The following is a 16700-nucleotide window of genomic DNA, read 5'->3' on the forward strand; positions in this document are numbered from 1 at the left end:
CTCCATCAAATATTTTAAAAAAACTACTGCATGGAATAACCCCAAACCACAAAAAGGCCTCTTTTAAATGTTTCATGCCAAGTTGTTTCAGACCTGGTCCAAATCCGTCCAGCAGTTTAGGCTGTGCGGTTCGGCAAATATTGTCCTAGTTTTTCTATGGAAAAATGAATAGGAAGTAAGCTGCAGCCTTTTTTTGTTATCTTCTTAATAACTTCTTTTTTAACAAATCTTTATGAAACTTTGCAGTCTGGAGCGACCCTAATCAACTTCAAAATGTCAGCCAAATATGTCACACAAGTTAAAAGTTATTAACAATAGAATTTTTCAAGGTTCCTATGGGAGTCTGACACACCTTAACTATAGTGTGACGACCACCGCACTATTATATATTTCAGGGCAGCGGTCTCCACCCTATAGTTAAGGTGAGTCAAACTTACAAAGGAAATCAAAAAAATGAATTGCTAATAACTTTTGACTCATTTGACGGATTTGCCGAAATGTTGCAGACAATTTTGTACATCTGGGGTCCACCTGACTCGATAGTTTGGGAAAGATGATTTAAAAATAAAAATGTGATTAAGAAAACAAAAAAAGCACTTTCGGGCGAGTGCCCATTCATTTTTCCCAAGACAACAAAGTCAGTTTTTGCTCCAGTGCTCAGCCCAAACCGCTGGACAGACTTGGACCAGGTACAAAACAATTTAGGAACAAACTGTTGACTCCATTTCTGGGGGTGGGGAGCTGGAGTTATTGCATCTAGTAATTTTTAAAATATTTGATGGAGGAAGGGGTGCCCCCGTCTGCCAAAATCATAGCTATGTCTGCTATGGTGATTCACAGCTGAGAGGCTGAGAGGCGTTTCAGAATTGAAAAAGTAGCAATTTTCCCCCACAATTCTTTTGCTAATACCGTTTGACTTGCTGGATGGATTTGGATGACATTTTCAAAACAAAATGTTTGTCAAGTGCCCCCGCAAGCTGCACATTTTGGGAACAACACATTATAAAATGAACCAGCTATTAAAAAAAAAAAACACCACAGTTTCAGTTTTCAGCCCATTCATTTTCCTATAGCGAAAAAGTGCAGTTTTTGAACAGCTGTAACACGTAAACTGCTTGGCCGATTTGGGCCAAATAAGAAACAACACGAGCACAAAGTGTGGACTTAAGTTTCTTGACTGGTTTGCGGTAAATCTATCCAGTAGTTTTAGAATATTGGACAGAGAAGAGGGTGTACCCTGCTCCTTAAAACCTTTATATCGGTCTTGGTGTTTTGCAGCAGAGGAATTGAGAGAGTCTAATGACTTTCGACTTGTTGGATAGATTTGGATGAAATGTTCTAAGCCATATGTTTGTCAAGGGTCCCCCAAATGGAAACTTTGGGAACAATTTGTCAAAAAATGTCAAAGTTATGAAAACAAAAACACTGCTTTCAGCCCACTTACATACATTTTCCAAAGAAAAAAGGTGCTGTTTTTGAAGAGCTGTATTGCAAATAAGAAACTATTTGGGCACAAACATTGACTTAATGCCCTTGACTGGTTTGGGGTAAATCCTTCCAGTGGTTTTTAAAATATTTACCAGAGACATGGGGGTTCGCCCTTTTCCTTAAAACCTTTATATATATCTTCTTTGCTGCTTTGCAGCAGAGAAGATTTTCAGAAATTAAAAGCCGCCTTTTTTGTTGTTGCTCTGTGCGTGTCATTCGCATCACATTACCGAGAGATGCCACAAATGAAAGAACTCAAAACCCTATTTGGAGGTAGAAAAAGGATACCGTTAAACTTTGGAATGAGCTCTGCCACAACCTTACAAAGTCTAATAATGTTATCGTCTTCAGAAAGAGACTCAAAACTCTTCGGTTTATGTAGTCACTCCTATGGGAACACTGATTGTTTTGAACCACAGCGTTTAGATGACCTTGCCGTAGACGCTATATAAATACGAATAGCAATACCAATCACATCAGGCTAGAGGTTGGGAGTGGGCAAGAAGACATCATGTGAAGTTGGGGATTTGAGGGTGGGTTGGAGTGCCAGTTGCGGCTAGAAAATATTTGGCTCATCAGGGGATGACCATGGGTATCTCATGAGATTACAGTGGTAACTTTGCAACATGTGCTTAGAAAAATGTGCATCACATAAAGCGATGAGTGATGGGGTAATGGGAAAGGGTTAGGGAGGGGGAAAAGCAATTGAGTGGAGTGAGGGAACCTGGAAAAAAGAGGGGGACACATGTTGAGTGCCTTTGAGGACATTGAAGACTTTTTCATTCTGAGCAATTGTTTCCGTTATCGTGGGAATCGGCGAACCACCACACATCCGCAGAAATTTCTGTTTTGGAATTGATTACCGTGAACTTATTGCAGGACTAAGGAGTTAGAAAGAAAAAAGGTTTAACATCTGCATAGCCTACATCTACGAGGAAGCGGGCAATGGGTGTTTGTTAACAAAGTCATTTTTTGACATGGCCAGAGGCCATGGCTAGCAGGCCCAAAAGAAAGATATTGGTGCAATGCACACAGAGGCCACAGCCCAAGGCCATAGGTAATGAGACCTCAGGAAACTAGGCAACATGTTCGCCTGTTGCCACTGGCCATGGCAAAAAGCCATGGCTACTGGGCCCAAAAGAAAACTATTGGTAGAACATGTGCAGTGGACAAGGCCGAAGGCCATGGCTATTGGGCCCTAAGGAAACTAAGGTATTGGAAAACCCTTGAAATTCAGTGAAAAAAACATTTGTTAAGAGAGAGGTAAGGCGATCAGATTTAATGCAACAAAACTCCTGAAATTCAGCACTAGCATTTCAATCACGTCAACCTCAGAGTACCAAAATGCATCACACAAACCAAACAGTGAATGGTGTATTGGCCAGGATAGGTTTAGGGAGGCGAAAAGCAATTGAGGGGAGTGGAGGCGCCATGGAAATATGAGGGGGGCACTTGGTGAATGCCTGTGAGGACAGGAAAGAGCATGGCATTTTACATATATACTGCAACACACCACTGTGCAGGGGGGAACTGTTTTGAAGTGCTTTTGAGTCTGTAATGAAGGAGCATGCGAATCACTGCCCCCTACCTTACATTTAAGCAGGCCAAACATCTTCCCCTGTCCACCTGCCCCTCCATATCTTTGTTTAGTGCCGCTTCCCTCTTGTCCCTCCCCCACCTTACATCATAGCCTCTCCTACAAAAAAAGAAAAAGAAATACAAAATCAAACAACACCAAAAAAAGGTTCCTTTAGGAACCACCTTTCACAGTTCAAGAAAAACATAGAACTAAAGAAATATCTTATAGAGTCCATCTGCTTTACATTTTATTGTAAAGTAGTTAGACTCAGTAGGATTCTCAAACATTTCCATTAGCATTTTCTTCTATGCTAATGGAAATAATAGACAATTGTATACTAGACAAAAAACAGAAACAATTTTCTGTCTGAAATTCTTTTCTCAAGCATACAGTAAGGACCATAATCCATGGGCCTTCATGACTATCCGTGGTCTCCACAGTCCCCTTTCCAGGAAATGCATCATTGAAAGTCCCGGATGGCACATGCACACCATCGCACAGGACAGCCCTTTCACCATTTTTACTTTTATGTTTGTAACACTCCCTCATTGCCTGCTTTTGAACACTCACCCATCCATTCACCAATCACTTCCAAAAACTCTACATATAATGCTATCAACATATTAAACTTACACACTCCCATTGCTACTTCACAACGTTCTGCAAATCATTTGCATCTGCATTTCCCTTATTTATACAAAGACGTTGCACACAGTGCTGCTATAAATGCACATATGCATTCTGCAGTAACAGAAGTGCATGAATGAAAGTGGGAGTAAGGATGGGCAAGTGCTAATGGGAGCACAGGATGGGAGTGCCAAAGGATGCCAAGGTGGAAGGCCACTGGCTAACTGCTGGGGTGGAGGCGGCCCAAGGGTGGAGTGCACAGCCGCCAGGCAGAAGACCCACAGGGGCAGTGCTGAATGGGGGAGGTACTGGTGTCGACTGCTTATAGGGCCTGGAACCTGTGAGGATTATGATGGACTGGGCCATCTGTCTCACTGGCAGTACTATGAGTTAACAGGAAAGGGATAGAGGGAAAGAGGTAGAGAAAAGCTGAGTTTTCAGAGGTTTCCAAAACTTAAGGAATTCTGGCTTAACTTTGAAAGGGGCAAGGAAACTGTTCCAAAGAGAGGCGCCAGCTGAAGAGAAACCTCTGCCTCCTGCTCTCTATTTTGAGAAGCGTTTAACAAGCAGAGACTTAGAGTTAGAGGAGCAGAAGGCTCTATCAGAGGACTATTCAGGGAGAGAAAGTTGGAGTTAGTGTGGTCCCAGACCCCAGAAAGCCATGTCGATGATACAGAGGATCTTGATTTTCATCCTTCAGCCACCAGGAGCCAATATAGCATTTTTAGGGCTGCAGAGATACGTTCCTTGGGATTGAGTCCAAGGATAAGTCTTCCAGCCCTATTCTGGATTATCTGAAGGGGGTGTAGTGACCAAAGGTGGATGTTGATAAAAAAGACTGGTGCAGTTGTCCAGCCTAGACAGGACCAGGCCTCTAGAGATGTTGAGCTTCTGCGAGAAAGTGGGTAAAGGTAGAATGTCTGTAAGGAGATGAAGCTGAAACTGGGCCTTCTTGACAAGACCCACAATTTAAGGAGTGAAGGATAGAGAGGAGTCAAAGATGACCACAAGGGTTTTGGCCTCACAGGATGGTGATGGTAGAATGCCCATGGAGGGCGGCCAGACGCTAGGAGGGAAACAGGGCACAGGTGTCCCAATAAGAAGGATCTCCATTTTACTGTCATTGAGACAGAGATTGTTAGCCACCCACAATGCCTGTATGGTGGTTAGACAATTGGGGATGAAAGACGGCCAGGAAAAAGTAGTAGAGGGAAGTTTCAAGGAAAGTTGTGTGTCATCAGTATAACTCTGAAATGAGGAGAGAAGAAGGAGATTAGGTGAGCCAGAGTGACACGATACATATTGAAGAGCCACAGTGATAGGATACAACCCTAGAGGATGCTGCAGGTAGACAATGAGGAGGTGGAGGGGAAATGGCCCAGTGCAGCTAGAATGGGCAGTTAGTGAGCGAAATAAGTCAGCCAGTCCAGTGCCCAGTCCGTGATGCCAAAGGTATCATGTAGCCGTTTAATGAGGATAGAATGGTTGACTGTGTCAAGGGAAGAGCAAAGATCGAGGAGCACTATCCTCAATTGTACTACGGTCACAAATACCATATACACTTCAATTATATCATTCCACCATATTAAAATACAGTAAACTCCCCCTATAGTATCTATAACTACTATATACATATTATTATACTCTGTGTGGCCAGTGGCCACAACCACCACAAAATAATTAAACCATATATCAAGTAAATACAATACACCTTCAAATAACAGAACTCGCCCTGACCCCCCTGCAATTGAAATGATGTCCGCGGACACCAATATTGACCGTGGACTCTGCAGCATCTACAAAACCTTGTTCACCTATAAAAGCACCTCCATGTTATCTGCATTCCACTCCCATACTCTTTTCTCACCCTCTTGCAGCCCTCTTGCAGCCATCAAATAACCCCAAATGTGTTATCCAAAACGCTCGTTCACAACACTGTCCATGGACTACCGCAGTGTCCACGGACAGGGCGGCACCATCAGCCACTGTTTTCACCTATAGAAATAGCTCCATATCATCTTTACCCCAAATATGTTTTCCAGATGTTTTCCCCGCCACGCTATCTGCAGACAGCGGCGGCTGGCCGCGGATCGAACATTGCGACAGTTTAAAAAAATATGACGCACCTCGCTTTTTACCATCTAATCAGTGGGCGTGTCCGATGTACGCGGACATCAAGCCACCCCCCGATTGGTCCAGGGGGGTGACCGCAGACTGAATAGGGAAGCGAGTCCATGGATCAAACCCAGAAATACCTCATTTCTTTTTTCCTACATTTTGCCAATTTTTTGGGGTGTGAAAATCCCTCCAGCGGTTTAGGCTGTAGTCGTGAGCAAACAAAAATTCCATTCTGTCTTTGAGGATTTCCACAAATTTTGAGACTCCCCTGTAACTTTGCCCCCCCCCCACCCCCCTTGATGAAACTGCACCGAACTTTGCAAAATCATTTTAAGGGAGCCCTATACTGCTAAATTAAGTGAAGATTCATCCATGGGGGGTGAAGTTAAAAGCTGCGCAAAACGTGCTCTTACTATGAGTTGATCAACTTAACCATAACTACAGGGCTGCTAATGCAGGGCCTGTAATTAGGAGGCTGTTATAAGGAAAGCATTGAGAAATTGTAATCATCTAGATACATGGAAATAGAATCTGAAATGAGATGCTCAGGGTGCTTGGCGCCTACGATCTTTAACAAACTTACTTTGCTGTTAATATGCAACCATAAAACAATCTTAGAATTACCCCAGTGCGACGAACTGAGATGGAGACATGTTTTTGACTGTGCTTAAATCCAGCCGTTATGTAATGTATGCCCTCTTCTTTGATTAAGGTATGGGAAGCTCCAGGAGAACGTTCTGAGGATTGAGTACATAGAGTACATCGACGAGATTGCCTCAGAGATTGGCGTCAAGCCCAACTTCTTCAGTTTCCTCCTACGTGACCCTCGGCTGGCGCTTGAAATCGGCTTCGGTGCCTGCACACCACCACAGTTCCGCCTCATTGGTCCAGGAAAGTGGAATGGGGCCAGGGATGCGATTTTCACAAAGTGGGACCGGATATTTAAACCCATGAAGACAAGAGTGGTAAAAAACAAGGCCAGAAGATCACCACTCGCGTTCGCTCTTGGACTGTTCTGCCTCCTTGCTTTAGTTGCTTCTATGTTCCTGGTCACAGAAATGGCACAGATACCTACATCCATTTTATAAATGCAAATTTCCCCACGTTCTTGACACATTTTATATCATACTCTGGTGCATGAGCTTTTCCTTAAATGCACAAAAAAGGGAGAATGCGAGAATTGCTGTTATCTTTTAAATTTGGAGTTCCAAAACCTACCGAGATTTGATGCATTTACTTATTTTGCACTTATATCATTGACAGAATACATCCAGGTTCTCCAAGTAATTTTTCTACCCTGTCATATATCACTTCATCGCCTAAACTATCTATGTTTCTCTGTCATAAGTGAGCTAAACACTTCACCCCTCCCCCCCCAAAAAAAGGCTCTGCTTTTAATGAATGGTGATGGCATGAAGTCTACAATATCGCAAAAGTAAAGAGTAGGGTGTTGTTTATACTCGTGTGATGGGTTCATCCGTAGGACGCAATTATTTTGGCCATCTTCAGGGTTTCACACTTTTATGGAGGGTGGAAGAGTAGGAGAATCCATCTTAGTTGGATAAGGCTTGTAAGTTCCATTTTCAGTTTGGGACATTAGGTGGTGCTTCAAAAATGAGCCAAACCTATTTCATTAGAGCAAAGCTAGTTGCAAGATGGCATATGTGGAGGGACACGCAGCTCGTAGGTGTTGTTTCATTATAAATACCCACCCATTGACTGCCCAAGGCCATGCTAATCCCTATGGCCAGCCCCACCCACAGCCTGCCCCTCCCCTCCTAAAACTCATCCTCCTGCAAACTCTTTGAGTCCACTCTATCATGTATTCACATCAAACTTTATCCTGCCAGAGTTATTCCTAAGCAGTCTGCCGAGAGTTAATGGCTTAATTTTAGCAATACACGGCTAATGGTGTAATGGAATGTTTTAACCTAGTGTGTCTTTTGCCACTTGATTATATGTTCCTTGCACTGAAGTCCTGTTAAAAACAAGCACTGATAAAGCCAACAGTTGGGGCATAGGTTCAGGAATTAAACATGCTTTTTCCCCCAATGCTATCATGTGTCCAGTAAATTAAACTATTTTCCAGCTGTTGCAATCTTATGACCAGTTAGTATCAGAATATCAGTGCTTAGAAGAAAATGCCTCTCACATGTCTAAACAAAATCCCAGACTGTTTGCTTTGCCAATCCGTATTTAGTTAAAGCATGTGACCCACTTTAGTCTTCTCTCCCGACTTTGGGGCGCATTTGAAAAGCGGTGGAGCAGTGAAATAAGTGTGAAAACGAGGCACGACAGGCTGTTGCCAGTCTTTAATCCTGTCCTGCTTCAGGGAATCTTCGATTTCTTTTGCAGGCTGAATGGGCAATGGAAAGGGAAATGCATTTCTTCCTCCTCTTTCTCAATCTGCCTGCAGAAGCACCTTATTTTTACTCTTCCATTACATTTTCATGCAGGCGTAAAACAAGTAGATTCCTATGGAATCTGCCAACAAACAGCACCTGCTAAAAAAAGGCACAATCCACTGTAAATACAGTTTGCAAAGCCTGATTTCCAGGCAGAAGTGACATCTTTTCCCAAATGGAGAGTAAAATAAAAGAGTAAAGACGATTGTCCCTGGTTTTACTCTTTCATTTTGCTTCCGTGTAATAATGTCCCCGCAAAAATATCTCCTGACAAAAAAAGTCGCCGTTTTTTGTGGAGACATTAATACATTGAACATGCGGGGGACACCCCCGCAACTCCCAAATGTATTATTTTTTTACAAGGGGAGCAGGGGACATCCCCGCAACCCGTCCCCATACATAATGTCACCATATATAATGTCACCAATGTCTTTTCCTGGAGACATTATTATTATTATTACCCGATACCTTCATTTTCTGATCAGCTCTATGAATGTGGAAAACTGCATTTAAGGGACCCAACAGTATGTAAGAGATAACGTTGGCAGTCCCCTGTTTGCAATTACCCCTCTTTGTAAAACGAGCCCCATGATGGTTAAGTGAAAGGGAGCATTTTACTTTTAAAAATCATCGTGCATAATTCAATGCCAGAATGCAGATGTATGACAGCATGAAATACGAAGACTATCATAAGAAAAAGAGGGGTTGGAAAGGAGGGGTTGGAAAGGAGGGGTTGGAAGAAGACACAAAGATGCTAAGTTTGTTTAAAAACGTGCAATTGCTTTAATTCAAACTATTCTATGTGATGTTTTGGTCCATCAGGCGCCCCTAACAAAATCTGTCAGGAGTGTCCCTCAAGCAAGTCAGTGTGATTTTCCTCCCATTCAAATAAAGCACTTGTTCAACTCACTGGGGATCACGTCATTTGAGTGTTAAATTAAACTTGTTTTTAGAAAAAGATTGAAAATCTGTCCCCTAATTCTCATTTGTAACACACTCAAACTTTTGAGAAGTTTGACTCGGACCCATCTGGGCCGGGAGGATAGCTCAGGGGCAGCGCAGTTGTATTGGAAACAAAACAATGCGAATGCGGAGCAGCACCTGGTCCCGCGCTTAGAGGCTGGACTCGCGCATGAAGCGCAATATCAATTTTTTTTTATTTTGCATGTGATTCAGATTTTACGTGAATACGCTTGACAAGGTATCATATGACACTGTAAATACTTTGTTAGTCGCAATGTGCTTAGGGGTTGCATTGGTTGATGAAAACTGGGTCCTACTCACCAAAGGCGATATACAAGGTAAATGCAAGTACCTGCAACGTGTTCAGTGTTCGGGGTATCCACAAGCAGCAGAGAGCACAAAGTCCCCAGTGACCAGGTTTAACTCAACAAAATGGCCTTTCCATGTTACACGTGTCCGAGTTTATTTTCTCCATGTTCTAGGGTAGGATTTGGGCACCCTTAATAGGCAAACTTTGCTCCTTTAATTTTCTTTTGCCCACTGAATGCCAGTGGTGATCATGAAACCAAGGCAACACTCTTAAAACGGTATAGGAGAAGAAGAGATACATGGTCACACATTATCACTTTGAATATAACAGATATGTGTTGTTTTAAATGATTTACATCGAGTTGGGTAATTTACATTTCACATGCATTGATATGGGTGGAGCCATACCCAGATAATCCCAATTCTTTAGGAAGAAGCATTCATGCACCTGGTCAAATGAAAGGCTGCACAAATATGACACAATCTATTGGTATTGTCCATGGTGTGGTTTAGGAATCACTGGCTTAGTTCCACTGCATCACAGTGTTCGCCCCACCTTGATCAGGGTCGCTTGGAATTGAGTTGTCAGTGGGTCCATGAGTGAGGGGGACATTCCTAATGGTCTTCAGGACCCTTGCAGAGTCGCAGGTGTTTGTTGATGCTAGGGTACAATGCAGTCACGTCAAGCAAATCGGGACCACAGTCCTATGTGTAACTTGTACTGGCAGTGGTATGAGTGGTGTCCCAACATATAACTACATACTCAGATGTATCCTAGAGTGGTTTGGACACAAAGGCAAGTGAGCTTGGTGAACAATGCTTGGTTGACGAGTTCTATGAGCCTTGGGCTGCCCTTGCTGCGTCTATGCTTAAAATGTCTTGTGCAGCACCAGGTCACCGACTCTAGCTCCGGGTCACTAACTCTGTCAACTGCAAGGCATCTAGCTTTTCACCGGCCTTTCTCCCAGAAACTAGGTAGCATACTTGACCTGGGATGGCAAGATTCAGTGCGAACAATGGTCACTGCTTGCACCCAGGGACGTCATTTCACCAAAATGCCAGGGGTAGCGGAAGTGACATCACCCGACCCTTGACCCTCTGATGACATCACAGGAAGTGATGTCATTAGACCCCGCCCCAAAGTGATATAGCGGGTAGCGATGGAACACGACATTTCACCCGTTGACGAAACAGGAAATGGCATCACATAGCATTGTACACTATGAAAAATATAGTTATGATATCACTATATGATGTACATTCAGACAAGAATGGATCGCCATATGTATCATTAAGTTCAGTGTTTATTGGCCCGTATTACCAAATGACTGTGTATGCAAGCAGACGTCCATGACCAAATGATAAGCGTAAGTGCTATATAATAACACATCATTAAGCGCTTTATATAGAAAAAATATACACCCAATATCACCCAACCTGTGTTGGTACTCATTTATCGACCTCAGAAGGATGAACGGCTTAGGCTTAGTGAGGCGTTTAAGAACAGACTAAATCAGTGACTCACCCCCTGAAGTGTGCCTGAAATAAACATTTAATGAGGCCAGCAATTACTGTATAGAATTCCAGAAAGACACATTATTTGGTATTCCTATTCTTTCTTATTTAGGGTCAGTGCTGAAAGTGTTAGAAGAAAAATAAGAACAAGTGCCTCAAGTCTTTTTTTTTAAGGGGCCTGAACAAGAAAGCCAGCCACCCCAGAAGTAAAGAGCCACAGCCCAGGAGCTTGCATAACTTTAAAAAAAAAAAAAAAAAAAAAAAAAAAAAATTTTTTTTTTTTAGTAGAGGTCGCAAGGGACACCACAGAGGTCGCAAGGGACACCACAGAGGTCGCAGTTGCGACCCCTGGCGACCCCCAAATGACGTCCCTGCTTGCACCTTATCTGGTCACACTGAAATGCAGGAAGTGAGTTGTGGTCCTAGTCAAACTCTCGAGGTTGGAAGGCTGATTCCCAAAGTCACTGGGCAGACGACTTGAAGGTTCTTTACAGAATTCTTTTGCAGGGGTTCTTCACTCTGTTTTAAGTTACTGTCTTTGTTTTGAGCACAAACATTCACAAACAGTTCGATATCTCAGGAGCAATCTTTATGGAGAATTGGCTTGCGTTAAGGATCCCAATTAGAAGTTTACATCTCCACTAACATTCTGGGGCCACCCAATGACCATTGTAACCACATTCAACTTCGGCAGGCCTTTCATGGAAAACATTTTAATTTGGATTCAGCTCAACCGTTAGATCCTAGACAATTTGGTGGGATCTGTGTGGGGCCTCTCCATGTGGCATGTTGGGCCTTGCGTGCCGAAAGACTTTAAAGTGAAAACTATTTTTTTTTTCACAGACAGTTTGCACATTAGTTAAATTCTGCTCTGGCTGTGCCTTAGAACGGAAATGGTCCTGTTGATCAATTGCAATGCTGATTAGCGTGGGGGCTCCTATCCTTTCACTCTCACACTATGAGGGTTATCCTGATGTGCCTTTGGACGTGGGGTGGGTGCTCCTCTTTGCCTCACAGCAGGAGTGTTGTCCCTTTTGGAGTCGTGTGCGCTCACCCCTTTACCTCTTTATTTGGAGTATTTAGAGCGTTAGGGCTGATTCACCATATGAAGAAGTGGGGTGAATTCTCCCCTGAGCCTCACCACATGGAGGGCTGATTAACCTTGCATGGGGTGAACTTTCCCCCGTGCTCTTCTCCTGGGGATTAGGTGTACATTCATCCTGGCCCCCTTAGGAGGCAGCCCCACCGCATGGGTGGTGAGGGGGAGGGGTAAATGCCACACAATATACCTTGAATGGTGCCGTGATGCAGAGCTGCTTGTGGAAGCTGAATGGTGATATTTGGTGATGACTTTAGGGGCTGTGTGTCTTGTTCACTGCCCCCTCACACAGTGCTGGTTGCACACCGAGGCCACTTTCAAGCTTGTTGCCAAATGTACAGCTCTGGTAATAGACACATGTTCCAGGAACCTCAGGCTCCCCGTACTCGTTGTTTTATTGTGGTTTTGATGGGCGCAGATGACAGGTTGTTGATTCGAGCACAGCGCATTGGGGAAGAGAGACACACCAGGCAGACCATCGTTTCTCCACGTCCCTGTTACCGACTCTCATGGAATATTCACCCAGGCCACACTCAGCCTTCCACTCAGTTCTCTGCAGACCTGTCATACAATGCTATCACTTGTCATTCACAGGACTCATCACCTCCCTTCTGTCCACGCATACATTTGTGTTTTGTAATTGTGGTGTATGTTAGACATTTTTTTATGGAATTTCTCTTTTAAGACCATAGACGTTGCAAAGGTTTCATGTTTGTTTTGTACTCCTTCATTTTACGTTATTTACATAACATGTGCCCCTTATACGATGCATATTTCATATATCACAACATGCGTACATAATATTATGTGCCAGGTTATGTGGAGTGGTAAAACCTTTATATTCTTGCTTGTTTGAGAAATGTACAGGTCACCTGAGGCTCAAAAGGTGAGCTGCTTATTTCAGGGGGGCTGTGCGGTAGTAGAATGCAGGCTCTTGCCAAACTAGTGTGGTATCCTGTTAGTGTGGGGAGTGCACTCTTGACACTAATGTACGGCAGGCTCCCACCAGCAAGTAAGTGATGTAAGTTCATTTCAAAGTGAAATAATAAAAACATAAAAGCATTTCTATCACTGTTTAGGGAATAGAAATATAGGAATGCAAGTGTGACAACAGTGGTATCACTTAAAAAGAAAATACACATGACCTTGCGTATCTCCCTGCGCCTGTTCAACGCAGGCGCATTTTTTATTTTTTTTATTTTTGCACATTTCAATGCACCTCCCATTTTTGGAATGTTGATGTGTATTGAAAATGCCCCCTTATTTGCACAAATGCAGAATCGTGTTGGAAAAGACCTTACGCATGTTTTCATGCACACTGATCACTTACAGATACACCTATGTACATAGGGCACACTTTTTTAGGTGCAATTGATGAGATGTGCTCATGGTAAAAATACTTGGCAGAATCGGGCCTGTGATATCTTATTTAAGTTTATGTTTTGTGCAAGAGACATTATTTGCAGAATTTTGTTAAACGCAGGCAAACCTCAGTATGTATTACATCTATGTACATATGCTTTTTGGTAATGCATGTCGTACATTTTTTAATGCTGTTTGTACCCTTCAACATAGGGCATACTATCCTGTTCCTAAACAGCTAACAGTTTTGATGGATTCGATTACACCTTTCTATATATTATTGAATGTCATCTTAGCCACAGGTGGTACAATGTGCAACACATAGTGTACTGCACAGATGTGCAGGAGCTTAAGATGTATTTTAAGATGTTTTTCGTAGGTATTACCTAGAAGTCCTAGAATTTCTCCTAATCCTTTGTCGTATGTCAAAACTATTCATGTGCCAAATGCACCATCTCATATATGTGCAACAAACAACCAACACTGTTTCAGATTCACACCTTCTGAAAACACGACTCAATCATGCTAGTCAAAAAAATAAACTCAATCTTTTTCATAACTTAATAGCTATACTTTCTCTCATTATAGTCATATATCCGTGGAAACAAATGATAATTTAAAAAAAATAGTGTTAAAAAATAAATGTTCCCTTTGGGCATTTCCATTGGGACTTTCTAAAAGGTGTAATAGGTATGATGGTATGATTGCTTGCATTTCACTTTGTTGCCTCAAGGTGGAAGTGTTAGTGCACTTTCGTGCATGCTGATGTTTTACTGTTGGTTTCTCAGTGTCATTATTCCTGTTTACTTCACAGGAAGGTGTGACAATCACAAGTTTCTTTACCTATTTAATTTCTGGGGAAAAAGTCATACAATGAAGCAGAAGCTATGCCAACTTCTGACAATAACAAGTTTCCTTAACTATTTCATTGCTGGAAAAAAAGTCATACAGTAAAACACATTTCTGTAACCATTTCATTGATGGGAAGAAGTCATACAGTGAAGCTGCCAGCTTCTGATAGTCACAAGTTTATTTAACTATGTCATTGCTGGGAAAAAGTAATATATTGCAGCAGAAGGTGTGCCAGCTTCTGACAATCACAAGGTTCTTTAACTATCCCATTTCTGGCAAAAAAACAAAAAAAAAGTTCTACAATGAAGCAGAAGCTGTGCCTTTTTCTGGCAATCACCATTTTCTTATTTCATTGCTGCAAAAAAGTCATACAATGAAGCACTTGCAATTTACTAAATATCAAGTTACATACTTGGTAAATGTGATTATTTGTGCCTTCATTGACATGCTTAACTGTTTAAGGATGTTGAATGACTATTATGTTTATAGTTAAATGTATCACTTGACATGCTCAAATGACTAACCCTTTACCTAGTATGTTGCTGAATGGCCTCCAAGAGCATTTGTTCATGCATAGCTATTCATTTTACATATTTCAACTTGAACAGTAGGCAAGCACATGTTGCACATTATGGTTTAACGATATTGCATGACTATTCTGTTTAAAATTAAATACATTTTGCATGTTTCTCATTGAAACATGAACAGTGATGTTATTATACGAAAGATTAGGCATAAATGAAGGTAATCATCCCCAGTAACACTTTCATGTTTGTAACATATCTGGTGGTGTCGCTAATAGATCAGTTCAAGGCAACCGCACTGAACAAAAAATCCAAGAAACTAGTAAGGGACATAAAAGAGTTCAAATTAGAGACAGTATTTCCCTATTTGGCAGACAATTGGTTAGACAATAGGAACAAGATAGGAACAGAACCACATTATTTCCTGCCAAGATCCTGCAGGCAGTGGGTCCATTCTCAGGACACTCGAGCTCAGATTCTGCAGAGGATGATCCTATGCAATACAGTGAGTACAATCGAACACCAAATAGGGCACAGCGCAGGCCTTTTTTAGGCAGAGGGGACCCCAGAGGGCAACAATGGGAGCCCCACCGAAAGGGAAATATTGGAACCCGGGCCCAACAACATTCGGTCCTCACAGACGCAGGACAAGATGGTAGACCCTAATTTATAAATCCCAGTTTTTAATCTGTCCAATATAACACTAACACAGGATGCGATCTCAATATTATCGAAAGGTCTCTCATTTGACCCCACTAACCGAACAAACTGACATACAGCAGTCAGAAATTAGAAATTTCTTCACAATTAGACTTAAAGTTTTTTTTTAAACCATCAAGACTCCATTGACCCCAAAGACACGGGCCTCTTCCCCAAATCTACAGTTACCCCAGTGGCGAGCCAGATGCCCATGGTGGTGGTCACATTCTGGAGATGTGCCTTTAAAGAAATTCAAGACCTAAGAACCCAGAAAGAAATGGTCAGACACAATCTTAGCAACCAAGAAAGACATACACTCAAGGGTCTAAGCTCAAATCAAGAGCACGTAATAAAGACAGCAGATAAAGGCGGAGGGATTGTGGTCCAAGCCAGAGATCTGTATTTGACAATGGTGACAGTGCTTTTAGATCGGAGCGAAAACTATCTCCCCCTTGAAAGGAACCTAGCCACAGTAATAAAACAGACAATACTGGACAGTACAGAACTGGGCAGGGAGAGAGAATGGATAACACAACAGGAATTTGATTTCCTGAATAACCCTGAACCTTGCTTTTCTATGCCATTCCAAAAATACCCAAGTAATCCAAAAGGATATCCAAACCTTTCAAGGTGGGGTTCAATATTGGAACCAGTTAATACATTCATAGACTATTTCCTGAAACCAGTGAGCTCTCTAGAACAGTCCTACCTATGGGACATCATGGCAACCATTGTGTGCTTCGAGGAAGAACAATTGGTCCCATTGCAGAAAATGCTATTAACCATGGATATATAACAGCATTCCACAAGATTTAGCCCTGGAATGTGTTCAAAGTCAGCTTAACTTCTATGACCTACAGCAAAGGGTAGCAACAGAGTTTATAGTAGATCTGCTAGACGCAGCACTTATGAAAAGCTTCTTCAAATTGGATGATCCATTTAATCAGTAGGTTAATGGAACAGCAATGGAGGCCACATTTACCCGTTTTACCATAACGTACATGGCATGCTTTGAAGAGAAGACACATATTTTCTCCACTACCAACCCCTACATACAAAAGATTCACAAATGAAAGCACTTCTTAGATGACATTATTCTCATCTGGAGAAGTAACAGGGAGCGCTTGGACCAATTCATAATCTGGTTTGATGATCAGGAT

General features: G+C 42.2%; 1 protein-coding gene across 2 annotated transcripts in view; it reads left to right on the forward strand.

Moving 5' to 3' along the window:
- LOC138535011 (dimethylaniline monooxygenase [N-oxide-forming] 2-like) overlaps positions 1–9120 on the forward strand; it is an 812736-nt gene extending 803616 nt beyond the window's left edge. For both annotated transcript variants that reach the window (XM_069641263.1, XM_069641262.1), the window contains one exon: positions 6525–9120. In XM_069641263.1, coding sequence (XP_069497364.1) covers positions 6525–6900 — 376 coding nt within the window. In that variant the 3' untranslated portion in view covers positions 6901–9120. The remainder of the gene's footprint in view (positions 1–6524) is intronic.
- Positions 9121–16700: the final 7580 nt, after the last annotated feature.

Source organism: Ambystoma mexicanum, chromosome 1q, assembly GCF_040938575.1.
Source record: "Ambystoma mexicanum isolate Mex_15411 chromosome 1q, UKY_AmexF1_1, whole genome shotgun sequence".
NCBI lineage: Eukaryota > Metazoa > Chordata > Amphibia > Caudata > Ambystomatidae > Ambystoma > Ambystoma mexicanum.